Source organism: Cygnus olor, chromosome 6 (genome assembly GCF_009769625.2).
Source record: "Cygnus olor isolate bCygOlo1 chromosome 6, bCygOlo1.pri.v2, whole genome shotgun sequence".
NCBI classification, from domain to species: Eukaryota; Metazoa; Chordata; class Aves; order Anseriformes; family Anatidae; genus Cygnus; species Cygnus olor.
The window spans coordinates 8,799,514-8,825,542 of NC_049174.1; the positions used below are offsets into that span (position 1 = coordinate 8,799,514).

The following is a 26,029-nucleotide window of genomic DNA, read 5'->3' on the forward strand; positions in this document are numbered from 1 at the left end:
AAGAGATTAGTGCATCTCTTTCTCCCACGGAAGTCTTTGACAATGCCACTTCCAAGGAAAATGGATTTCTCTTGCCCTGTAGTCCCCACCTTTATGATCCTATGATACAGCAGATCCTCAACACAACATCAGTTTTCATCATTTTCACTACCTTTAAACACTTTAGTTTCCTAAAACTGCAATTGCCCTTGGAAGATCTCACTATGCTGCCTACGAGCCAAGTTGTGGAGATCGCTGCACCCACTGCTGCCCCTTCTCAGCCCTGGGCAGAGGTCACCCCAACAGATTTCTTGCAAATTGCCTTGTCTGCAACCAAAACCTGAGCTCAGAGCTGCATCCTATTAGTAAGGACTGACTTTTGGGCTCGCTGGCAATGGACGCCCAAGGGTAGAGGGTTTTTTGCTGTCCCCACTCACTGTGGAGTGCTTTAGTTTTCAGTCACTGTTGAAAGAAAGGCACCAAATCTGAAGAACACAAGACAGGCATCCCAAAGGGCAGAAGAAGCCAAGGGGCTCAGCACAGCATGGGCTGGCTGGTTCTCCCTGCTCATTAGCACCTAACCAGCCCGGCCGTATCTCCAGGAGCTGAAAAGAAACAAGGCTTTCATTCCTTTGGGAATTCTGGCATTTCCATATTTGCTTTCATTTGGAGTAAAATGAAGCAAGTTGATTTCTTTTGCTTTCTGAAATGTGTGAGATTCCGACACACTTCAACACAAGCAAAACATTTTGTTTTCTCCAGGTAAAGGAGCTTTGTATAATAATGATGAAAAATGCCAGGGTAATCATAAATGTCATACAAGACAGATGAAAATTACTATTTCACTACGACCTATAAGATTAATTGAAATTGACTGAAACGTCCAAATCTAAATGAACCACGTTTTATCTTGCCACAGTGATTATGTTGCTTTCATCATGCTGGGGTTTCATGCATTTGCACTGACTGCGTGGAGCCGTTTGTTTCAAGGAATGGTGCAGTTGGCGGGGTGCTGGCACGGCGTGATCACCACAGCCCCCAGTGCCACCCCCCTCTGTCCAAAGGCAGTGAGGGTGTTGCATGGGAGGCAAGTGTTGGGAGGATAACAGCCAGTATTGTCCACTCCAGGGCAAAGGGAAGTAAATACACAGTATCTTTGTGTTATTGCTTCTTGTATTTAGTATTGCTGCTGTGCATGAAACTAAAGTTCAGCTCTGGGCCCCTCACTACCAGAAGGACATCGAGGCCCTGCAGCGTGTCCAGAGCAGGGCTACGGAGCTGGGAAGGGCCTGGAGCACAAGTCCTGTGAGGAGCGGCTGAAGGAACTGGGGGTGTTTGGTCTGGAGAAGAGGAGGCTCAGGGCAGACCTCATTGCTCTCTGCAACTGCCTGAAGGGAGGTGTAGGGAGCTGGGGGTCGGCCTCTTCTCACAGGTAACTAGTGATAGGACTAGAGGGAATGGCCTCAAGTTGCACCTGGGGAGGTTCAGGTTGGAAATTAAGAGAGGTTTCTTCTCAGAAAGAGCGGTCAGGTGTTGGGACGGGTTGCACAGGGAGGTGGTGGAGTCACTGTCCCCGGCGGTGTTCAAGGAAAGGCTGGACATGGTGCTTAGGGACATGGTTTAGTGGGTGACATTGTTGGTGGTAGGGGATGGTTGGACCAGGTAATCTTGGAGGTCTCTTCCAACCTCAATGATTCTGGGATTCTAAGGTACAAAGATAGGCTCACGTCCACATTTGGTACAGGTTCCAACCAGGTTCACTCTGGTTTCCATCAGCCAGCAAGCACCATATGCTAACTACCAACCTTTCCCTCAGCCCCCAGCCTCAGCTCTGCTACTCCGATAGATGCTAACCATACTGCAGCCACACATTTGAACACGCAAATCCCACTAAATGCAATGGAGCTACACAGACCCTATTTTTTCCTTCCAAAACATCACCCATGCATTCCTTCTCCCTTTTCTGCCTACATGATATTTCTGCTTTTAGGACTTCCTACCTACTTCTGCCACCCACCCTGCAAAACCAGACCAAATCTGTATCCCATTGTACTCACATCAAAGATATGGGATTTCCATTACGAGTGGCTACTCCCTAAATAAATTTAGGTACATTAACCTATTTTCCTCTTTTATTACCAATTTAAAAAAACATGCTGAGGTCTCCTGTTTTCTGTCCACCCAGAGTTTAGCATCCTATCACTGCCTGGGCATGAAAAAATTCTCTTGGCTTCAGATTTCACACACCGATACTGCACATACCTTAAGCAGTAAGTCTTTGTTCATTAAAAAATCCATATAAATCTCAACTCCCCAACTGGTGAATTAAAGAAAATAATGAGCTAATGACTTCATTAGGATGTATTGTGTTTAATTGAAAATGCACTCAATCACCGCTGTATCATACAAAGAGGCTTAATAACCAGCACTCTGCAGCAAAGAAAAAAATGTCCAAAAAGTGGTGTGATAGGGAAATAATATCATGATCCATAACAAAAGGGGTAATTGATCATTCCTTGCAGCACAGGACAAAGAAACACAATGAGATCATGAAGCAGCAGGCAAAAAAGGAGAGAAAGCCCCTTTTTAACACATATCAAAATATTGTGATATGTGTTGAACAGCAGACATTCATTCTACAACAAATTCGACAAATCCCCAAAAACAGATTGTCAGTGGTTGCTGATGTAGGAATACTTGGACTCAACCTCTTCAGCTTCTGGGTGAAGAAACCTTAAACCTTTGAAGATTTTTCTAGTGGAAGGATCACTCTGTGCTTCTTGTTCCTCCACGCTCTCAATCACCCCTGAGCAGCAGCAGAGGGTCTAACCCAGAGCAGTGATTCTGACTGTTTATCAGCTGTGATTTATATTTATCTATGCACTCACACAGCACACAAGGAAAATATTTACTGCTATGGTGACCTCCTCCCAGCTTTCCAGGCAAAATATCTAACAAAGCTGGCTACATACAACCTTCTCGCTTCCCTTCTCATCTTTCCCATAGTCGCACAGAATTGCTTTAAACTTTATTCCTTCACCTTGTTATGCATCCAGAGTCAAAAAGACAAAGAGCACGCCTCTTTCATAACATGATGACTGATGGTGTTTCTCTTCAGCCACATGCAACTGCACATTTCCAGCTTTGTTCACATCTATTTCTGACCAACTCACACCGCCTATCATTTGTAGAAAGCTTTGTGATAATGCCAGGAGCTTTGATATCTCTCCAAAAGTGAAATGTGACCATCAAATCTATGGGATAACATTAAGTTTGAAGCATTTTTTGTTGTTTTTGTTTTGTTTTTTAACACATATGAACAATGACCCAGATAACCAAGTGGCCTAACTGTTCATCTATGGAAAGAGACTATTTAATTGCTGCATTGCTCATATTGATGTGGCGTTGTGAGAAAGATTCATGTGCTCTGAAACTCACATCTGACCATGAAGCTGGAGAAAGGGGCCCTCATGTTCCTAGTGACCTAGGACTGAGGTCTCCGGTGGGAGCAGGACCAGGAGGCAAATGGCTCCTGGTCAAACAGGTCCTGAGGCTTTCCTCCACCTTTTTCACACCTGCAAGATCAGTGCCCACAGAAGTCCCACAGTTGTTGAGGACAGCAAGTGCTACAGTTCTGTCAGTACAGCCCAAATCTTGTTCAGTGTGTCCAAAGCCAACGGCACAGGAGTGATTAGACCTGCTGCTTTTAATGGGATTACTCTGGCTTCAGGTTAAAGGCATACTTAAGAGCTGTGCTGGGTCAGAGCTAATGGTTTGGTATCGCACTCCCACTGTCTCTAGACTGCTGCCTTTTGCATGACAAAGCTGACTTTTATAGCACTGCAGAGCTAACAGGTGATTTCTTTCACCCTATTCCCTGCAATTTCCCCCACTGAACAGACACCACTGGAAGAAGAGATTCCCTTGAGCTTACCCCAAAGCTGCAGAACACCAAACACCCTTGATGTCTATCATATTGGGGTCATTTCTGCTCCCTGTGAGCCTCTCTCACTGCTGTATGTGAGCAGGGGTCCATGCTGCAAGGAGGCACATGTTCAGCTCAGCTCGTGGTGCAACATGCTGCTGCGTGCACACGGCAGCCAGGCCCAGCACCACCAGGGAATTAGGATGAGCTGGTGCTAGCCCAAGTCCTGCTGGCCCTGGCATACTCACATTCCTCCTCTGCATTGCTCTTGGCCTTAAAGCAGTGTCATCCTCGGCCACCCTTCCCTCAACTCCAAGTGGTGTTTTTTAATTTCCACCTTGCAAATAATAATGGAAGGAGAAGATGCTGTGAGCAGCTATTACGCACACACCAGTCCACCTCTGATACCGCACAGCCTGCCCTGATTTGCAAGTCGTGTACCATCACCCAGCTCCTGGTTTTCAACATGAAAGCTTAGCGGGACCCCAGATAACTCCATTCAACCTGCCAGAAGCCCAGTGTGGCCAGGTGAGATTCAAATGCTTGATTATTTTTTTTTTTTTAAATCTTCACAGCAACATCACTCTTGTTTTCCTGACCGTGCCAATAGTACGATGTCCTCAGTTGTCTGCCTATGACGGCGAGATGGAAGCAGCAGACAACTCGCTGCAAGGCTCCTCCCTGTGTCGGTGGCTTCAGCGGAGGAAGCATTTCATTGCCCAACTCTTCCCTCTAGCATTTCAGGCTCTGCAAATAATAAGACCAGCCCACAGCAGACAGCAACTGCTTCCATGCTTATTAAGACTAGGCAAGCTAGTTTTGCTTGCCCACAGACCTTCACCTCTTCCACCCCCTTATTTAATAAATTAAAAATCAGCACTTGAATACGAATGCATTGGGTTCATGTAGTGATCAGGGAGATAATAAAGAGCAGAGCACGAGCATAAAAATTGAAGCTGCGTGGGAGAAAAAGCAGGTGTAAAGGGAGGAGAAAACCTCCAAACCCAACACAAAGGAGAAAGAAGGGAGATGGAAACCTCCTAAGAGGTCTGGATGGGGAAATGACAGAACTGACGTCTGCACCGCAGGGCAGAGCCAACAGAGGCACTGGAGGTTTCCTGCCCTGTGGAAAGATGCTCCTCTGACTGAAGCACGACCACACAGAGTGGGAGCTGTAGACCAACCCTTTTTAAAGCAATATTTAACACAAACAAGGCTAACTTAGTCTTGTATAATACAGCTACCTTGCTTTGAAGCAGGATGCTGCCCAAGCAGGACCTAAAAGGACAGTCAGAACATTTCCCACCCAGAAGCTGGAACCAAAAAAATCCTAAATCCATATCTAGACTCTGGGGAAAAAAAAAATTTACAAAAGCTGCATTTACTAAACTTCTGTCTTTCAATGGTGAATGCTTTCAGGTAGTTTCCAGAGCCCATGCTTAGACTCTTTAAACAAAAGTGACCTCATTTACAGGAACTCCACTTCAACAGCTGCTAACTTCAGTGCAAGCCAAACTGCTCAGCACCTTTGGAAAAATGCTTCTGGGCTTCTAGGTCCCGGCACCTGGCTTCAGGTGCTCCAGGAAGTTAACTGGAATTAAGTGGCTGCCCCAAGGCCCTGTTGTAATGCAGTGGGAAGAAAAAATCCTGGGAACTCAGGAGTTCCCACCTCCAACCCAACATCCTTCAGTCACACCTCACGAGGAGGAAGTCTGTAGAAAGAAATGAAGGCACAGAGATTTATGAAATGGGTGTTATTATGAAGAAGGGTTAAGAGATTTGGGGTTGTTCAGCCTGGAGAAGGCTCCCGAGAGACCTTATTGCAGCCTTTCAATGTATAAAATATATATGAGAAAGACTTTCTACTAGGGCCTGTCGTGACAGGACAAGGGGCAATGGTTTCAAACTGAAAGAGGGAGACTGTTAGGCTAGAGGTGTCTGAGTTCAGGGGGAGCTTGGGCAAGTCACAGGGAACTGTATAGCTGAGCACTGCCTCTCTGTGTCTCTTCCAGCAGGCGTGGCGGAAGATTCATATCCCCCTTCAGCACTGTTGCAATGAAACAGTGTTATATGGCAGCCTGCCTGGCACAGTATCAGCACAAAATAAATTTCATACTAAAGCAAAGGACACTTAAGGAGGGACCTGAAGAGCCTATTTTGCTAATCATGCTGCAGTCGAGCACAGACAAAATCTGGTGTTGTCTAGAAAAGGGGAGAAAACTGGTTACCTTCCCCTCTTTGCTGTCAAAGACAGCAAGATAAAGGAAACAGAGGAATGAGGCTGCTCCAGCACTGGCAAATGCTGGGGCAGAGCTGGGAGCCTGATGTGTGCCTGTCTGTAAACAGAATAGGTCGAACCTTTGGGGTGGATTCCAGCTTGCATAAGCACCAGTGACTTATCCAAATGAATGGAGCAGCCTGGGTAGCTAAGCCACCATCCCGACTACCTGTAATTACCATGGGAACCTATTAATTTTTCCACACTACCGGCAAAGAGATGAGCTCAGGCGCTTTTGACTATGAAGTGAATTCCTTTTAAAAATGTTTAGCATCTTCTCGGAGCTTTTTCACCTCCAGGGTGGTACCTCAGAGGAAGGAAGGCATGGAGCAAGGTGGGTCACAGCTCTAGCTGCTCTCACACGTCTTCCTGGCAGCCACAGCCACCTCTCGCATGGAGAATTAAGCCAGCTCAAGGTCGTCTGTTAACTGTGGGGCAAAGCTAGTGTAAGGGTTTCTGCTTCTGAGCTGGGACTGAGGCAGGGAACTGTCAGAGCTAGACGTGGTTTGAGGTCCTCAGTTATGGCAGGAGCTCCCTGCTCACCTACCAGCTCACTGCTGCAGCAGCCAGAGGGCAGAAACGTGTGGGTGGTGGGGATGAAGGGCTATAGGCACAGGATGCTACCTGTGTTCATCCTTTTCTTCGAAGCTGCACAGAGTATCCTGCCTCTTTTTCTGATACTGCCCTGACCAGGGTAACTGGTGCCTGGGTTACCTCTAACATGGCAGTGCTGCTTAGCACAGGAGTCACGGGAAAGCCATCTGCAGGTACAGCAAGCAGCAGCCTCCTAAGGCCGCTCCGATCTGCACTCTGGGATTCATCCTGATCTTTCCAACAAGTCCTGGAGCTGTTCCAGTCCTAGCTACCAGTGAAACTGAACGCAGCACAGCTCAGAGACCCTCTTCCAGAAGTACTGGAGCCAAGAATGAGAGTGGAGTTTGAACAGTTGCTCCTGTGCCATGTGGCTCTGGCTCTAAACTAGACCTAAACAGCTGGGCTGGTACTGGAACACAGTCTAGTGCTTTGCTATCCCAGTATTCCCCCAGTAAAGGCTCCAAAGAGCAGCCTGGTGAAGCACTCTGGTAACAAGTCTATGACAGGTATCTCTGAGTGAACGCAACACACCAGGCAAGCATCTCCATGGAGGCGATGAAATTTGGGTGAAAATTCGGGGCAGAGGTGAAGGGTAAGATGTGCTCCACGGAGAAGAGTTCAGGCAGAAGGAGTTTGGTGGATTTTCAGACCAGACCCAAGAGCACGGCTTCCTTCCATGAAGACGGAACAACATCTGTAAGGCACGGCTTTCACAACCCACGTCTAACTCCGTCCCTTGTAAGGCCAGGGGGAGCAGATCTTGGGTCTAAAAGGAGAGCAAGTTCCTGCCACATTTTCTCTGTAAAGAGCAGGGTTTCAAAATGAGTGGGCAGCTCATCACACCCCAAAGAGCTTCTATGGAGAATAATGATGAGGTCAAACTGACAGGAGAGGAAAGAAGGAGAACAGAAAAGGAAGAAAGCAGGCGTGTAGGGTGTGACGGGGTGTGACAGCACTAGTTAAAGCAAAGAGCCTAATTGGGCTTCCCTGTAGACTGAGTGGGTTGGGCCCTGAGGGACAGATTGTATCTCTCACACAATTCCCAAATTGCAAAAACTTGTAGTGATGGAAGATTTTTGTCCCTACTCACTCTACAAAACCTGTGATACAGGCACAAAAGACTGGAACACACTTCCAACACAGTTCACTGGCTTCCGTGCTGCAGGCTTCCAACCCAGAGCTTCCTGCTCCACGTGTGCCACACAGCACATCCCAGTACCTTCCAGCACACGCGAGGGCTGTAATGAAAGGTCAAAAGCCACGACTGGGATGTGCCCAGTGAGCTGGATGGGAAATTGGTTTGGGGAGACGCTCAGATCATCACAACTGGGTATGCAGAGAAACAAATCTTTATTTCTCCTGACAATTATCTCTGCTGACCTGGAAACACATCACCAAACAGATGCCTGCATGGTAGAGTGTTTTCTTTCTTTTTTTTTCCCCCTCTTAGATACTACAGGCTTCAATCATGAAGCAAATTACATATCAGATGGATTTTAGCTCCTTATTCTACCTCAGTTCTTCTCCTACCAGCATCCTCTTGACTGGTGATGTTTATTTAGCATGTCATTTCTCTTTGGAGTTCAGCCCAGCACCAGATCCCGTTGCATTAGGTGCCACACAAACACGAAGGAAAGCAGGTGACTTGCTCTTGCAAGAAGCTCTTGCTAGGTAATTTCTCTAAATAATCCTCAATCCATTGAATGTCTATTAGGCATCCTTCAGAAGCACTGTTTTGAACTTGAGCCGTTTTAATTGAGCAAATCGTAGATTTCATGATCTTGCTGGGGCCCTGAATACACGAGATAAGCTTACAGACAGATCTTGTGGGGGGTCGTCTCTAAGGCTTCAAAATTCAGCATCTGAGTAGCATATTCTATCTCTGTGCCATTGATTCCATGCTTCCCGACTTCCATCTGCCTGCAATAATCTCTTGACAGCAGCAGAACTGGAAACAGCTTCTTGTCACTATTTAATGACTGTGTCCTTTAAGGAAGGCACTGGAACTCAGCATAAAGTGGATTTAATTTCCACTGAAAATGAACAAACCCCCCTCCTGTAATCATTACCCTACACGTGTCCACCCACCTTTTTTGTGTCCTTTTTTTTTATTCAGAAAAGAAAGCTCCCAAATGATTTCTCTTTTTGTTTTCAAACAAAAAGTTGATACATTTTGTCTACTTGTCAAAAAAAAAGAGGGTAACATTCAAGTGGCATTTTTATTTAACTTTAACTAGAAAAAGCAGCAGGAACTGGCTGTTCCATGCTCCCATTAACATTCTTCTCCATCCCCTTTGGATTCTTAGATGGCCTCTAAACACCTGGATCATGAGTACACCACAACCATTAACAACATCTTTTCCAGCACAAAACCTCCCTTACACTAGAGTTCCTATCGCCCTCTTTAAGACAGAAAGAAACTCAGATGCTGAGACTTGCCCTCAAATTCAGCTATGCAAGAAAAGGGAACAAGTCCCAAAATACAGTCCCCCTCCTGCAAAGTAAAACTGATGAAGCTACTTGCTGCTGCTCGGAACATTCCTCCTGATCCAGCAATTCACAGATGCAATCACCGAGAGCAAACACGCTTCAAAAAAATACACATTCAAATTAATAGCCACATACAGTAAAATAAATATTTTACCATCCAGCTGGTACTCTTGACTTTCACCTTATCTGAGTTCTCACGGACAGCAAGTACAGCCGACGGAGCCATGGGGGAGGATTGCCATTCCACACTTGGCAAAAACCGGGAATTTCACTAAATACAACGTGTCCAGTCTTGCCTGCTCCAACTGGTTCAAGGGAATTTGGGTAGAACTTAAGATATCTCACAGGCCTAAAGAGGAGTTTCACTGGCAACCTATGGGCTTGGGTTTAAAAGACCACCCTAACACACCAAGAATACCCTTCTCCATTAAAGACCTTGAGATACTTCCAGAAAAGTCCTTTACTCTGGCTCTCCATCACAGCCTACAAATTAGATACACAAACCTCTAGTCCCAGAGAGCTCGCAGCCTACTCTGACGAGGGCTATCCTAATTGCCTATCTAGTGTTTGTCACAATGTGGTCCTTTCTCATACATCATTCAGAAACACTGAAACACTTTTAATCAGAGAATTGCGCATTAACTAGGTTGGAACGTTTCCAGTGCGCACATGCCATCAAGTACAAATCTCTCATGACCACATTTTACACACCTGATAGCTACAGACTGGAAGCCAACTGCTTGTCCTTGCTGCTGTCAATCTGTCTCCTCTCCCCCTGCCTCAGCCTCCTTCCCCCAAATAGAAAAACCCAGCATTGCCCATGACACAGCTTTGTTCTTGTCAAGTCAACACCAGCCTGAGGCTGGTCAGCTAGTACCTCCCCTGTGAGTCAGGTGTTGCAAATCTTTTGGTAAGGGCAATTTTGGAGGGCCTGTTCCTACCCTGTGCTGGGAAGCAGTGGCTGTCAGTAACAGCTCTGTGCTGTAGCACGTGGATGTGATTCAGCAGACGAGACGTGCAACATGAAGCAGGAGTCTGGCATGCACTTTCAGGGGCTCTGCAATAAGGTTGAGGATCTCCTCTAACTAGGGGCTAACAAAAAGGGTACAGCTCCATGATTGATTTCTCCCAACACAAAGGCAGGCTATTGCTGAAAAGAGAGGCCAGCCCTTCCTACCCATCCTTTCCCCTCCCTTGGGACTGCCTTGGGAGGCTACAGAGGGCAGAACCACGGATTGGATCCACCTCAGTTAACACTGCGGAAAGGAAGAAGGCTTCCCTCTGGATAAACTCCTTGCTCTGCTTTACCATGTAACTTCACAAACAGACATTGCCTGGTTTGAGAGCATGACAGGGCTATGTCTTCTGCTGGTGATGGGTATTTACTAAACTCAGCATGAATTTTTAGAGCAGATTCAAGCAGACCCATACTCTGGGTGCAGACACGTGTTCTCCCGACCCAGGAGGCACAGCCTGCATAGCAAAAGCCAGCTTGTGCAAACTCTTCAACCGTTTAGCCACCACCAACTGTTCACCCACACACCAGCTGCTCTGGGACTTGCCAGTAAGGGCTCACATGCACCATCATGTGCCAGGAGCCAAGTTACCACTATTCGGGCAGATACTACTAAGGTTCAGCTGAAGAGGAGCTTTTTGCCTGTAGCAAACAAGGTGAAATCTTTCATGATGACCAACCTCGTGGTTTTTACCTTCATAACCTCACTTGAAGCCTATGCCCTTGTTCGTGTTGCTGAATAAGATCTCTCCCAGCTGCTCTCCTGTCCCTCAATTTATCATGTAGATTTATACTGCTGCCTACAACAGCAGTACCTGAGTGCATCTTGATGAGACTGTTCTGCAAAGTTTTCTAATTATGAAACTAATTTAAAAGAAACATAAATAGAAGCAACCTCAGAGGAACACAGACATTTTATTTACAGCATGCTGCATCCCAGGAAGTCTCCACTGGAAACTACAAAGAACCAGATTTGTAAAAGTAACAAAACACATTGAATTAACACATCAGTCACTGAAATGAGAACTAAACCCCAAAGACATAAAAGCAAACCGGTTACTTACAGTTTGGCTGTGGTTCTGGAGGGAATTTGAGACGGATGATGGCCAAGATTATGAAAACAACCACAGGCCAGGAAATTAAAATGAACGACCATACCTATAAAATAGCAATGAAAATATATCGGTTACGTTTGTCGCGCTGATGTGTCCCAGAGCTTGTCTGGAATGTACAAGTACCACTCTAAATGAGTTATAAGATGCATTGTAAATAATGCCTGTCTCGGTGCACATATTATTAAAACCCAAGTATTATCTATGCAGGAAGAAAAACCACATAAGATCGTAAGAGCAAATAATGAGCCTGAAGCTTTTCTGTGTTTCAGCTTGGCTGCTTACACAGTTTTGCACAGATTTGAGACACTGCTATGTAAGAGTAAAAGCACACTGACAAGTACGAGACTTTTGGATGCATTGATTGCACGACTGAAGAGCCAAAATGGGAAAGGTTTCACTTTCAGTGTATGGCACTGCTCAAATGACTGGTAAAGGTGACCTTGATATGATTAACTATAGCTCAAAATTGAAGTGTTTGACATTGAAATGACAAGGCTACAGCACTTTTTTCCCCCAGAAACTTTCACTGTTCTTCACAAATGGTTCAGCCTTACAGTACAGCCAAAAGAAAGAGGATTTTCATGGTATTTGTTTACAAGGCGTGGAACCAAGCATGGTGAAGGAAGGGATTTACAGAGTTGTGTAACCAGCTGGAGAAGTCCCATTCGATCGCCAACCACCAGAACTCCTCACGTGAGCTCCTGACCACAGCAACCTAACTCCCTGGTACCTTTCCACTTCCAAACTGTAGCAGCCTATGTAGGTGAGCTCTGATGGAAGAGAAATGATGTAAAATTGGCATACTATGTCAGAAAAAATACAAAGCTTTACGGACCTCTTGCCTTTGACATGAGGGCTCATCATTTCAATGGATGAGGATGAAGAAAATAGTCTGCTAATCATCTAGTGCAGCAAACCAATCTAGGTAGGAGGCCCAAAGTCAGTATTAAAACTGCAAGCCTCGGAGTTTTGTAAGCTAAGAAAATGCAATTTCTCAAATAATTAACTGCTTTTGTACTAGCTGGCTAGCTCGCTACTGTGCCTACTAGATTAGAATTTTCCATCCATCAGTAAAGCTCAAAGTACCCTGTGCTGCAAAATTGCTGTGCTATCTTCATGCCAGTTTTTGAAACTGCAGAGATGTCTTTCTTCAAAATCATCCCATTTTTCAGTGTTGCATCGCTATTTTTTTCAGATCAGCACATATTACCCAAACCCATTTTTCCAAAGGTAATTCCAAGCCCATAACAGTGTTTTCATTTCCCGTAATGCTTACTGGAACATAAAAACAAACAAACAGACAAACAAATCCCGGAGAGCAACTGAACTTAAAGAGGTTTGTTTCACAGCAACTCCCTCCCTACCATCCCCGATGAGATGACACACAGCCATGGAAGTGGGAGCACGACTCATGCCCCAAAATAGGGAACTGACAGCTGTCAAACCACAAGGCACCTCCTAACACATCCTTTCAGAGAGGGTACTCCTATAGTTTCAACGTTCAGCAGCATTTTAGCTCTTACAGACCCCACTCCTCCTTTTATATATATACTATATAACAGGATTCATCACTGAAACCAACATTTTTTATACTTTTTTTCATATATCACATGCTTTCCCTGTAATCAGTCCCCAAATACAGTATTTAACTTGGATTAATTCACATGCACGAAGCATTATTAAGGTATCCTCCTAGTTTAGCACCACGTAGGCTACAGGAAAATTATGGGGTAACAGCACAGAAACTGATATTAGTCAGAGGCTGCCTAAAGGAAGGGCAAGACATCTTTCATATTCTTGGTGGAGGAAATGAATACAGATCATCTCCGCTCTGGGAAATCTTTGTGCCTCCCCATTTGGAGCTAAAATGGCGCTTCCACTCCCAGGCAGCTCTTCCCTTCGTATCTCCGTGCTTGGAGTTAATTGGATTTAATAGTAGCTGGGTACATCAGTTACAACACAGCGTTCTCACTGTCCCAGGCATTTCTAGTTAACAAAAACAAGACAAGCAGCCTGGCCAAGCCGACTGCAGGTAGAACACGTTGACTTGAACGGAGCCATAATCATCAATGCCAATTTGGCTCGTCGGACACCGAGTGCTGTGCCACAGGTTGCATAATCCCTTGGTTGCTGGATTATTTCACTGCTAAAAGCAGATTTAATTGCGCAGACCTTAGTACGTCTGGATGCAGGCACGTTTTCTCTCCCTTCTGTATCTGTTTAAATAACCAAGCCGCATAGAAGTGACAGATGGAAAGCAATAAAAGTGCAAGAGGAACTGATTTCTCCAATTCCCCTTGGTAGGCAGGCCGAACCTTGCTCCCCAGAAGGCTGCCACCTCCACTCACGGCCATTCCTTTCTCAGCAGGAGTAACCTGTGCCGAGGCTCTCCCTGGTTATGGATGCGGAGCTTCAGCTGATTTCAGCAAATTGATGGCCAAGCAAGCTGCAGCTCCCCCCATACAATCTCTCTAGGGGCTCTGCAGAGAGTGTGCAGAGGAAATAAAGTGTAAAGCAAAAGGCAGAATCAAATGTGTTCGCCAGCCCTGGACAGACTGATAAACAGAGCAGTAGCAATGAGAAAGCACTTCATTCTGTGGAAGGAGAGGGGCTGGCTTGTGTCAGACTGCTGTGACATGCCGATCACACCTGGCGAGGGCAACCAGCACCACTGCAGCAGCAGCAGCCACGTTCAGGGGTTATCAGAAGCAAAGAAGCACAACAGAGAGCTTCCCCTGCAAAACAAGCACACACCAAAACAAGCTGTCTGGAAGCCTGGTCCACCAGTGCGGTTACATCACACAGGTTAAAAAAACAAACCTGAAAATGGAAAGGATAAAGAAATCAGGATGTGTTTAGGAGCAGCTTTCTGGGTTTACCTCCTCACAGCTTCTGCGTTCTGAGCAAGCTCCTTAATTTGGAGCAAGAGAGAGAACGGAAGGAGGGCTGGAGAGAATGCCTGCCCTAAAACAATTGGTGGTGTCCAGACTTTATTTTAACTGACATTCCCATCCTACAGAATTGATGTTTCATCTCTACAGGAAACTGAAAGAAGAATTATAGCAAGCGAGACCGTATGGTCAGGGCTTATGTAAGCATTTACTGCAGGTATATGGGAGCTGAAAGAGACCCAAGCCTTCCAGTTTTAACAAGGGTGTTGAAATTGGTCATGTAACTAGAGATAATCTATTGGTATTCCTCTACATCTCAAAAAAATATTCTCCTGTATCTCTCACAGCAGCCACAGACTTGACTCTGAGGAGCACAGCCCATCTGCAGCTGCTGGGGAGGGTCACAAGGACTCAGATGAACTCAGCACCTCTTTGAAGCAGGCTCCAGACCCAAGAGGCAGGACAGAACAGGCACACAGCCGACCCTGCAGATGTACGCAGCGCTGGGAGGTCTTTCACTCCATCCCCATATCACACTGTCCGTGGGGCTCTTCTCTGACACACGTCCTCTTCTCTGCCCTTTCTGCACTTGGCAAGGCTTCCCATGCAACCAGAGAGTTTACAAACCATCCCGTTGGGATTCCCAGCAAGAGGACGGGCTGCAGCCCAAGTCCATGAATTGCAGTGTGCTTCTGCTGAAATGCCAGTGCAGCTGTATTGAAAGCAAAACTTTTGATACAAAACTACCAGAGAGGCTTTGCCTGGACATGCAATGCCACCCGAAGGAGCAGTTGCCTCCATGACACCGCAGTTCAGATTCCTTTCTGGACATCCCTAGCAATGCTTTATTTTGGGAAAAAGACCATCTGGTGTGGTTGCTTTGCAACACACTGGACTGTGCTGGAAACCTGTCCCACCTGCACCTCTCAGAGACACGTTTTTCTTTGTCCATCCATTACAAATGGCTCTACGTAAGGACACCCCCATTGTCCCCAGATTGCAGGGACTCCTCAAAGACTGCACACAGACTCTGGGGACTGCTCACACTGGAGCAGATTTAAGCAGCCTTAATTCAGGTCTGCCTGTGAGTTTGTGTAGGGTTTTGTCTGCAGGGACCAACAGCAGCATCCCTGGTACTCAGTCTGGACTCCTGAGCCCTCACCATGACCTCCAACACAAGATGCAGCCACTTTGGCTTAAAATGACCCATGTTCTTTCCGTGCCATTCCCCTCCTTCCCTCTCTCTCTCCTTCCTTCAAAGTATTTCTATTTTAACACCGTGGCTTTCCTCTCCTGCCGTGCCCTTCTTGCTCCTCAGCTCCTGCGGTTTCCAGCTCCCCCTCCTCTACGGCTTTGTTTTCACACTCACCGGCTGCCTCTTGACACTCAGCCAGTTCTTCCACAGCAGGATCCTCAGGTGCTGGGAGAGCGCAGCCATCCTCGGCCGACCCAACCAAACGGGAGCGGGCTGCGTGTTCTTTCTCCCTGGGCTTAGGAGGCAAAAGCGGAGGCTCTAACCCAAACGGGCATCCAGTGTCCAGTATCTGAGCCTCTTCCCCACAGCATAGCTCTGAAGCAGCTACCTCATCCACTTGTGGCTGCTGTGCTCCCCGTAACTGCAGCTCTTGTCCTCGCAGCAATAGCTCCTAGCAAATTCAACAGGTTATTCTTCTCCAGGCAGGCAGGCAGACGCAGCAGCCTGCCTCCACTTGTGTTAATTACAATATCCAGCCTCTCCTGGCTGCTCTTTGTTCAAGCCCTAACTGATAAAATGGATAGCATTCCAAAAAGATGCTTCTGCTTAAACAAAAGGTGATGCATGCCTCCTCCTCCTCCTCCCTGTGATGAAACTACCTGTCTACCCACACACCGCTTCTGCCGGAGAGGTGTCATCAACAGCAGAGTCAGGCTGCTTGCCAGGCCGCTCCGACTTCCCCGAGTTCACAGGCAAGGGCCAGGAAGAACAAAGTATCCACAGCTTGCATCTTCCTGGCACTGCTGAACTGGAATTCGTTTTTTTCTTTACTACTTTTGAGTATCTAAAACCTACCCATCCAGGGAAATTAAATAAAAGTAAAAAAAAAAAAAAAAAAAACTAAAACAAGAAAAACACATAAATGAAAATCTAATTGCTCAGCTTCCTGCATCTTCCCTCTCCTTCCAGGGAGATCAGCCCTGGTGTTCTAACTGATTGAATTCAATATAACACATCGCATCCAGTGGGAATGGGATTGCAGAACTGGAGCCCACAAAGATTTCAGAGCACTAGTGTGGCTTGAGTGCTGTTATTATTCACTTGATTATGGATTTTTTTGTCCTAGCTACTGGTGAGATATTTAAAAACCAGCTGGAGACGAAAGGAGAGAGTGAACTGCAGGTACGGAGGGCAGCACTAGCAGCAGAGGGGACTGTAACAAGTTGTGAGTGTTGAAACCAGATATGGACTTGCCTAATGAGCTCTGGTCATCCAGCAGAGCTTCTGATCCCACCCGGAGAGGACCAGCTACATGTAAGGACCCCATCTGCTAACACTGAGGTCACCCTCAAAGCCAATGTGCTTCAGCCACGGGTCAGATGTCAGGAAGCCATCAGGCAGCTCAGAACTCAGCGCACCACCTGTGCAGCAACCTGAGAGCAGTCAAGAAAGAAGTCTTTGAATTAAAACTGGGCTTGTATATTACGTCTCGAGTGTTTGGGTAAAATAAAGCCAACACAGTTTGGTTTTACAAGATCATTGAGGGGAATGAAACAAGAAGAATGAAATCTGTGGTTAGAAATACGATTTATCGAATGTGTTCATGAACAAACATGTGTCTCCCCAAATTATTGACAAATATTTCTCTCTCTCCAAAACTTAATCAAACTTTCAGTGAGGCTTAACGTGCATCCTGTGCCTCAGTTTCCCCACAGGGCTACAGTAATACCAGCCTCCCAAGGTGGGAAAAAAGTCGAGTTTTTGGAATGAGAGATCCAACATGAGAGGGGGAAAACCACACAAGAATCACTGCTCCTTTTGAACAGACACCAGGAGCTTTGCTACATTTCCCAGTGACCAGTTTTATATTAGAAACCTCTTTGAACTATTGACTCTCTTCAACGCTGGATGGAGAAACTTCTGTTCTCCAGTGCCGAAGGGCTCTCTGCCCACTGATGAAAGCTCTTGAACGGGTAAGCTGGGCAAAGCGACTCAGCAGGCTGCGATTACAGGAGCTCCAATTACCCCCGAGCACTTGTCATGGCTTTTGTTCCCATTCTTGGCAGTGTCGCACGGGCTGATGAAGGGCTGCCTGGTTTTCTCTACCCCAGTGCTGTTCAGCTCACTGTGCCACCTGGGGCAGAACCCGGGACCCTGCCAGCGGATGCAAGCCATGCCCACCACATGCTGTTCTGGCCCCAGCTACTTCAGATACGATACAATCAGGTCTAAACCTCCCTGACTAGATAAAATAAAGGTAAAAGAAATGAAATTTGAGCAAACATGGCTACACTATCAAAACCCTGGAAGATAAGGGTTACCTTCAACACCCAACATCCAGCCAAGGACATGAAATCAACCCCTAATGGGTAACAAAACCCCAGCCAAGCAGCACACCACCATCTCCTTCAGTACCCAGGCAACCTGTGCAAGACTTTGCTACTCTCAGCGTATTTCACAGGCGATCAGAAAAGCTTCTCCTACATGGCACTTCTTCCAACCACAAGCCAACACGGTGCCTCAAAAATGAGGAGCATCTTGAATGAATCTTTGCCAAACTTCACCTAGGAACACAAGTGGAGGAGGCAACGGTGGCAGCCAGAATGACCTTGGAGCAGAGCAGCTTTCATCTAAGGGTGGCTGAAGGCACAGAATGAGGGTGAGAGAGAGAGGAAGAGAGAGAAGTGGTTCTCAGTGAAGAGAAACAGCCTCTCCGGATTGGTTAGGAAATACTTCAAAGATGGGAATAGCAACAGAGATGGAGCAGTTCCTGCCCCACATACCTTGAGTCTAAATAGATTGGACATTCCAGTGATGGGAGTGGAGCTGGAGCTAAAATAAGCTTAAGCCTTCCCTGGTAAAATTTAGACAGTGATGGGAAGGAACTCAGACATCTAACCTCCCAGCTCTACATTGGTGTTTCTTCTACTGAACGTCCTTATGAGGGAGGTCTGTGGGTGAAGAACAAGCACTGCTCCTCAGGACACTGCTCTAGGTTAGCTACATACAGAAGGCACAGCAGATTTCATTTTGTTTGATCCAGACAACGCCACTTGCAAACTTGATTCACTTCCTCTCCAGGGACTGAAAAAAAAAATCCCAAAATAGATAACTTTGCTCTGAGGGGGTAGGAAAGAAGAAATTTATGATTTCACCATTTGCTGCTTTTTTGAGGCAGGCGTTTGATTGCTTCTTTTTGGTATTCAGTCAAGCAACTGTTTCAAAAGAACACTGTGATTTGGATAATAATTTTCCCAAGCATATGCACATCCTTAGCTCCTTTGTGAACTGAGTCAACAAACATTCCCCTTGGGAGGTACCCAAAGGGTAATTTGTTCGAGTTCACCACTGTAAAACCAGAATAACTCAATGTCAATTGGCTCTCAGAGCACCCGCACTCAGCTCCCAGAACACCATACTGCTCCAGCTCCGAAACACAAGATGAGAACTTTATTAATGCCTTATACCTTTTTGCTTTCTAATTCCTCTACTTAATAATTCCTGCAGATGGCACAGGAGGCTGTGCAACTACATGGCCACTCCTCAACCAAGTGACCAGAGCAGACAGATGTCCCAGCGTCTAATAGTGCATATAGGCAGAGAGGAAGAGGAGGGAAAGGCTAAATTCTTTCTTCCACCAGTAAACTTCCAATCACACAGTTTCTCTTGGTGAAGAACTGTATTCCATTTCTTCTGGGCAGAGGTGCAAGTCGTTGGTTCAGAGCAGAACCTGCTCCTGTGAATGTGAAGCAGAGAAAACCTCAGGGGAGCTCCGAGCTGTGATTTCAGCCAAGGCAAGTCTTCAGAAACACGGCTCGTCACCTCAGCTTCAGTGGTGGCTTTGGACCACCGCCAGTGTCATGCAGGAAGTGTAGAATCCAGGGCAAAAAGTTTCTTACCTCACACCAGGAACTCACAAACTGAGTCCTTTCCTTGAGATGTTCTTTCAAGAAGAGTTATTCCAGTGAAAATGAATGCACTCATGCTTCCCAGGCATGTCAGTTACCTCTGTGAGAAATGAAAGCTTAGGGAAGTGATGTAAGACAACTGGGAAGAGAAAAGGATGGAGTCACTGACTGACGATCTGTAAGACTATTAAACACTGGTATCTGGAGCTAAACTGACGGGACGGAACATTTACCCCCTTGAAGTCAATGCCAATAAAGAAATAAAAAAATTGTTGGCTATGAGGGGAAAAAAAAAGCAAAACACTAATCCTGCAGCGATTGTGCATGCCACAACGAAACTGCAGCAGAACCTTCCAGAGGCACCCAGGTGAACAGCAGTTAGGTGCCCTCAGGGACCTGGAGGAGGAGAGAGCACACCAGCAGGGAGTGAAGTAGCATAACCAGATCAACTACTGTGCCCAAAAAACACAGGCAAAGCACAAGGAACTGAAGGAGATCTGCAAGGGGAGCAATGGGGCAATGCCATGACTCACTGAAGAGGAAGGACTCTTACTTTCCTCTTGCAGAGTCTGAAGTGCCTTTAGTTACCAAACTGCAGCAGCCGGGCTTTCCTCGTGGTTTGTGTAAGCTAATACCAACAAATGTTTGGCTACCTGCATAGAAATCTCAGATAAACCACGCATGGACTTCCTCTGTGATCTCTTGTCCACCTGACTTAAAACTCGACCTCCTTCCCAGGTAAGGCAGCAGCTGCCTGACAACTTGACAGCATTAGGCAACACCGCATGTAGTGCTGGATGATGCTGGGAAGGCGTAAGAGTCTTGTGCTAACTGGAACATCACTTGCTAAACGGTAAAACAAAAAAAGGCTTTTGTAATGCAACCCACGACATTCCCCAGTGCTTGACTGCAACTACTCCCGGGTCACTCCAAATTCCTTCATAAGGCACGGCAGGAGCCTGGAAGTGTAGTTTCCTGGGCGCCTAGCGTCAGGCACCTGGCCAGGGCACAGTTTTTAGAAGGATGCTCACTCAGCACTTAAAAACAAACTAGTCAGAGCCCTCAGAAAGCCTATGATGGGCAGCAATACTCTTGGCCACTATGGGAGCTGCACATGACATGGCAGCACCACACTACAACTTTGCCACCACCAAAGACATTTCCACAATTTCTCAGTGATTTTTTCTCATTTTTAATATCTGTTTAGAAAAAAGCTCCTCCTGGAAGCAGTTTTTTCCTCCAGTGATCCAGTCATCAGTGAGCTTGGAAATACAAGGATGACACACAGAATGTGCTCCATATAGCTCAAGGAGAACTGTGCTGCTGACTTTTGATTCCTTGGGTATTAACTTCCTACAGAGCAGCTCTGTTCCCAGGAGTAAGCCCTCATATCAAGTGTGAGTTTTGGGATATTCCGAAATCAAAGCAGTTAAGCACCAAAATCAAGATGTCTGATTTTTCTGCAAGTGAATTAGAAGCACCCCATACTAAAATGTCTGGGATAGGATTTTCAGAAGAGCTTTTTCTTTTTTTTCTTATGACAACTTTAGTGGGAAGAAGGCTATAGAAGGGTAGGGAAATGCAACTTCTGGCTTTAAAGCCTCTGTTCAGAAGGGAAAGCAGCGTTACCAGCCAGTCCTTTTCCCTGCTCATTGGCTCCTAGGGACACCTTCATCTGGTCCTAGCAAAGCTGCAGGCCCATGAATCACATCTCACCACACCCAGGCTGCTGAGGCCTTCGCTTGTGAGGCTCCCACACACATCTATCTCGCCAGGCTGCTCATGTTGCCCTTTCCCACCAGTTACAAACTCCTGTGACACCATTCATGCACAACACTGTGTCAGGATTTAAGGTTAGCTGGAAAAGAGTTGCAGGTACAAGTAACAGGGAAAGGCAGGGGCCTAGCAGATCCTGTCAGCTGCCAATTAAGCCCTGTGTCTGTGCCCGGTACACCAGCAGAGCCATCCCTTCTGCTTCACCCTCTTGCTCATCAAATAAGCTTGGGCACCACTGTGCTCAGATGGGTATGCGTATCACCCACTTACATCCCTTTCTTCTAATCCTTATTCTTGGGGTCAGGGTCTAACCTCCAATCTCCAGAAACCCACTGGATCCCAAGGCTGCCTAGTGGGCACTGACTGATGCAATGCCTGGCAAGCTTTGCCCAAGAGCCTTGCTTTGTACGAGCAAGCAGATGATATCACTGCAAGTTTCATTACCATGCCCTTTAACCCTTCCTCCAGCTTATGAACAATGTTCAGACCAGACCCAACGCCAAGGCTTGCAACAAGGCATGAGGCAGCTACCAGCATCCAAATCCTCTGACATTTCTCATTTCTTGTGCATTCAGCTTGCTCCAATCCGCATGGCAACGCTTGTGTCCTGTCACGTGAACCTGGACAGCTGACAGATGGACTGATTAGAGACCACACTGTTCACAGTAAGGCGGATAACAAGGCCAAAGCAAGGTTGCTGTGAAAAATGGATTTGGCTTGGCAAAGAACAGGGGTATTTCTAAGGCTGGGGACAGCCATGCTTCCTAAATGAAAGCATCAGTAACGATGCAAAAAAAAAATAGCAGCTTCCAAATTAAAAGGCCTAAAGACAGACTGCAAGGATAAGGAAACAGCAGAGACATGATGTGTTTAAGACAACAGCTGTACCATCGGTGTGCTGTTCTGTATGCAATGGAAACAGACAGTTTCTGAGAGATGCAAATTGTATTAAGTTAAAAATTAACTGTAGTCATCTGCACTTGATGGGAAGATGAACCCTCAATCGTGTACTAAGAAAAGGTTTTCTCTTTGTTCCATAATAAATGCAGGACTGGCTTCACAGACTTAGAACAGTGGAAAGAAATAGCACCCTGAGTGTATTTCCTGACAGATAATGCAACACAGACAGTGGTGCCAGTATCAATAGAGCAGTGATTACTAATACTTAAAGGTTTTTTCCTGCTTCTCTAACACATAAGTGGGAGTAACTAGCAAGTATGCTTACAAAGAGACAGAGAGCCTTCCAGAGCCTCAAACAGTGGGCTGAAGGACCTGAATATGCATCTGGGTCAAGTGTAGATGAATGCAGCTGACCAAAGAGCTCCCTAACTTGCTGAATACAAGGTGAGGCATTCTTAACACCGTATTTGATGGCTTAGGCTGCATAAGGTTAGAAAAGAGCTTATTATCTCAGATCCAAGGACGCCCCTGAAAAATAACTGTGATTAATTCCCACCAAAACAGAAATAAAGCAAAAGTTGAACTTGTACAGAGGTTAGCACTTGATTTTATTGTACTATTCAAAAGTCAACCAACAAGGCTAAAAACTTGCTCCATATTACAAACGCAACCAAGGCAAAGCTTTGTTTAGCTCCAAACAATATAGTTATACAAGTCTGACTGCACCTGATATAAAACACTAACAAGTCCTTGGCCGAGCACATACCTTCCTGGCAGACCACTTCAAAGCCCCAGACAGTTTCAGCAAAACTCTTGGCTGCCACATGCTGAAGACCACAGAAGACCAGCAAACTGGGAGACATCACTAAGATGCTGAGATAAGAGGTCTTAAAAGTAGCAACAGAAGAACACACACTAGGTTTCCTGTAGGGTAACAAAACACCTACCTACAGTTCAGTTTGCTCAGATTTAGTATCTGAGTTGCAAGTACTATTTTCCCCCTATAACTTGGGTACTCACACATCCTTCTTTCCATGTGGATTTTTTGTTTCATAAACAAGCATAGGGTTATCAGTGAAGGCATTTAAGCTATTCTTACTCTTCTACCTGGTTGTACATTTTTATGAAATCATTTCTGTAGGATTTATCTACCAGCATAACCTGGCTGAATTCAATCAACAGTTATAGAAGTTATTGGGATGGCTGGACAAACAACCCCATGGACTCAATTTCTAGAAGCAAACAACAATCTGGAAGAGTATTCCAAGGACAAGGAGTCACCGTACTCCTATTGAATAGGTTTCTAGGGTGTCGATCCCTCACCAAGTCACCTGGGTGTTATTACAAAATAGCTAATTAAGACCACACCCTGAGATCCAAACGAGTACGCGGAGTGCTGATGAGTAACGACGAGTTACACAAGGGCTGTCAGCCTCCTGTAGCTGGGAACTTGCTTGCTGTAGAAGAAAAATATGTGTTGAAATAATCTCACACAAGCACTGCAGTGATGGAGGAGCACAGAGAGAGGCAGTGAAGGGCTCGCTCCCCTTCCGACTGTGGTTTTGACAGCTCCTTAAGCCCTAGCAAAGCAAAGGTTAAAAGACCCTTTTTCCTCTTCAGGTCACTGAGAGATGTTCTGTCAAAGGGGGCTTGATCCTGACTCACACGATGGAAACAGGCAATCTGCATTGAATGGCTAGAGGAGCATGGCTCATCCCAAGGCTTCATAATCAGCCTGGAAGAGAGTGCTCACCCCTTCCTTTCCCTAATGACTAGCAGCCCAGCATCTTTCCCAAGAGAAAGTGTGGCCATTCATGAAGACCTGTGGTCTGATTCACCGAGCTGAGCACAGGAGAAGGGCTTATGATAAGGCATGCTCTGAATTTATGACCCTCATTTCAAAATCTACGTATGCCTGAGTGCTACAAGGCATGCAGCCAGGGGAGCAGGTGTGGCACACGTGCTGGGGAACACAGTGGATCCTTGGGAGGTGCCGTAAGATGCGGGGCCTCAGCTGGAGACCACAAGTTTGCAATTAGCCAGCAGCCTGCTACCAGCACACCCTCTCTGGGGGTTGCGTGATATTCCCTTATCTTGGGAGGCACCTTTGTTACACGTGCAGCTCTTCAGTTCCAATATACCCACCCCTGGCTGACCAAATGGGCAAGATTCCCTGATAGTTTATGCCTCAGACAGTGGTCACTGCTGGACTTATCTAACCACAGGCTACAGTTTTATTTTTGAAACAGAAATGGCAGAAAGACAAAGGCAAGAGTAGATATCGTGATTCTGCCATCACAAGGAAGCTTTCTTATGTATGGAATGAAGAAAGAGGAGGTGTTAAACTCAAGGGTGGTTGGAGAATCTTGCACTAAGGGCTCAGCAAGTCCAGCATCTTCTGGATAGCCACAGTTAGCGCATCACCTCCAAAACAGGCCGTGTGTGGTGGGAATGGGGTGATTTACCAGGCAGGACCTGGTCAGCAAGTCAGACAGGTCTTGGCTATACTGGTCCTACTGTGTGCACACTGCAAGGCTGGAAAGCAAGCTGGCTAGAGCCATCAGCTCAGGACCTCTGTACGCCTGGCAGAGCCCCCTGGCTGCTAGCAAGGCCATCTGGTCACTATATTCAGGGCTCCTCTGTCCAAAGTTCAAGCAGTGTGCTGGATTTTGCAGCTACCAAGTTGCAGAACTGGGCCACGCTTCTGGTCACCTCCAGTCTGGACATCTGGAAATCCCAAACAAATGACCTCGTTTGTTGCTTCTTGCTTTTTTTATTTCTTGCCCAGACAAAATTTCTGACTGTAAAAACTTTGAAATGATGAAGAAAACCCCAGCAGGCGTATGTCTTTTTGGCTGCCATTATAATTACCGCAATAAGAAGAATGTTCTGTAAGAAATGCACAGCCTTGAAATGCAGCAGGACCAGTGGTGAGAGAGCAGCACAGGGCAGACACCGTGCCTGTGCATAAAGATGAATACCTTTTGGCAGGAAGTTACAGTCTGCCTAGAAAGGGCCCTGAAGAGCCTTATTATTTATGGATAGTATTATTATTTAGAGTCCAAAGGTCTGCCCTTTTTCTTCAGCTTGTTTCAACAAACATCAAGGGAGGATTGCTGTCGTCCTCTCCGTTGCCAGAAGGTAGTAGCATTAATAATAATCAGAGCTCTTCAGTCCAAATGCTTAGAAAAACCATTCTCTAATTATTTAATAACGAGACATTTGATGATGCACTGAAAACAACATTCATTGCCTCCAAGAAGACAGAAGTAGGACCAGATGTCTGCTTGAGGAAAAATACCACGAAAGAGCACGCTCTCTGCAGGCACTACTCTGAGTAAGCCCTTTAAAGGAGCTCTCTGATGCCTTCTTTTCCAAAACTAGTTTCAAGACAGACTACAATACACATACATCTCACCAGAAATGGCTGAGCGAGCCTCACTTTGTGCCATTCTGATAATTCAAGGATGGCAGTAAGGACTTCCGAGGGAAAATGTGACTGTGATATTTATCTGGGATATAATTTCTTCCTAGAAGTTAAACTAGAGCACAAATGTAGAGATAATATCCCGTGGCAGTCAGATGACATAGGACGGCATTAACCTTCTCACCAGCACAGGCTGTTCAACGTGTGTGAAGAAACCTAGAGCGCGCAAATAACCTAACATTTAATAGCAGAAGCCAACAACCAACAGATCAACCATCTCCCATAGGAAACGTTTCTCCTTCCAGCACAAGAACAGGAATATTGAGGAGTCTGTGACTTCTAGACACTGGTTTGCATGACAACTCCAGCTGCTGTGTCTTTCCTGCAGCTAGGACCAACACTTTGTCTCCTGCATTTACATGAAGAGACTTAGGAAAAAGGCTAGCAGTGGAATAAAATATTGTAAGCAATTCTGTGCTGCTTTACTATTTTCACATTGCTTCGGGCACTAAGGTTGCCAAGAACTCATCATTTTG

The 26,029-nt window shown here is 46.1% G+C and overlaps 1 protein-coding gene across 1 annotated transcript in view; it reads right to left on the reverse strand.

Annotated features, from left to right (window-relative positions):
- Nucleotides 1–16,061, reverse strand: part of ABCA12 (ATP binding cassette subfamily A member 12) — an 85,324-nt gene extending 69,263 nt beyond the window's left edge. The window contains exons 1-2 of the mRNA XM_040560783.1: nt 15,657–16,061; nt 11,346–11,439 (exon numbers count right to left, since the gene is read on the reverse strand). Of these exons, the coding sequence (XP_040416717.1) occupies nt 11,346–11,439; nt 15,657–15,725 (163 nt within the window). The 5' untranslated portion in view covers nt 15,726–16,061. The remainder of the gene's footprint in view (nt 1–11,345; nt 11,440–15,656) is intronic.
- Between the last annotated feature and the right edge of the window lie 9,968 nt (nt 16,062–26,029).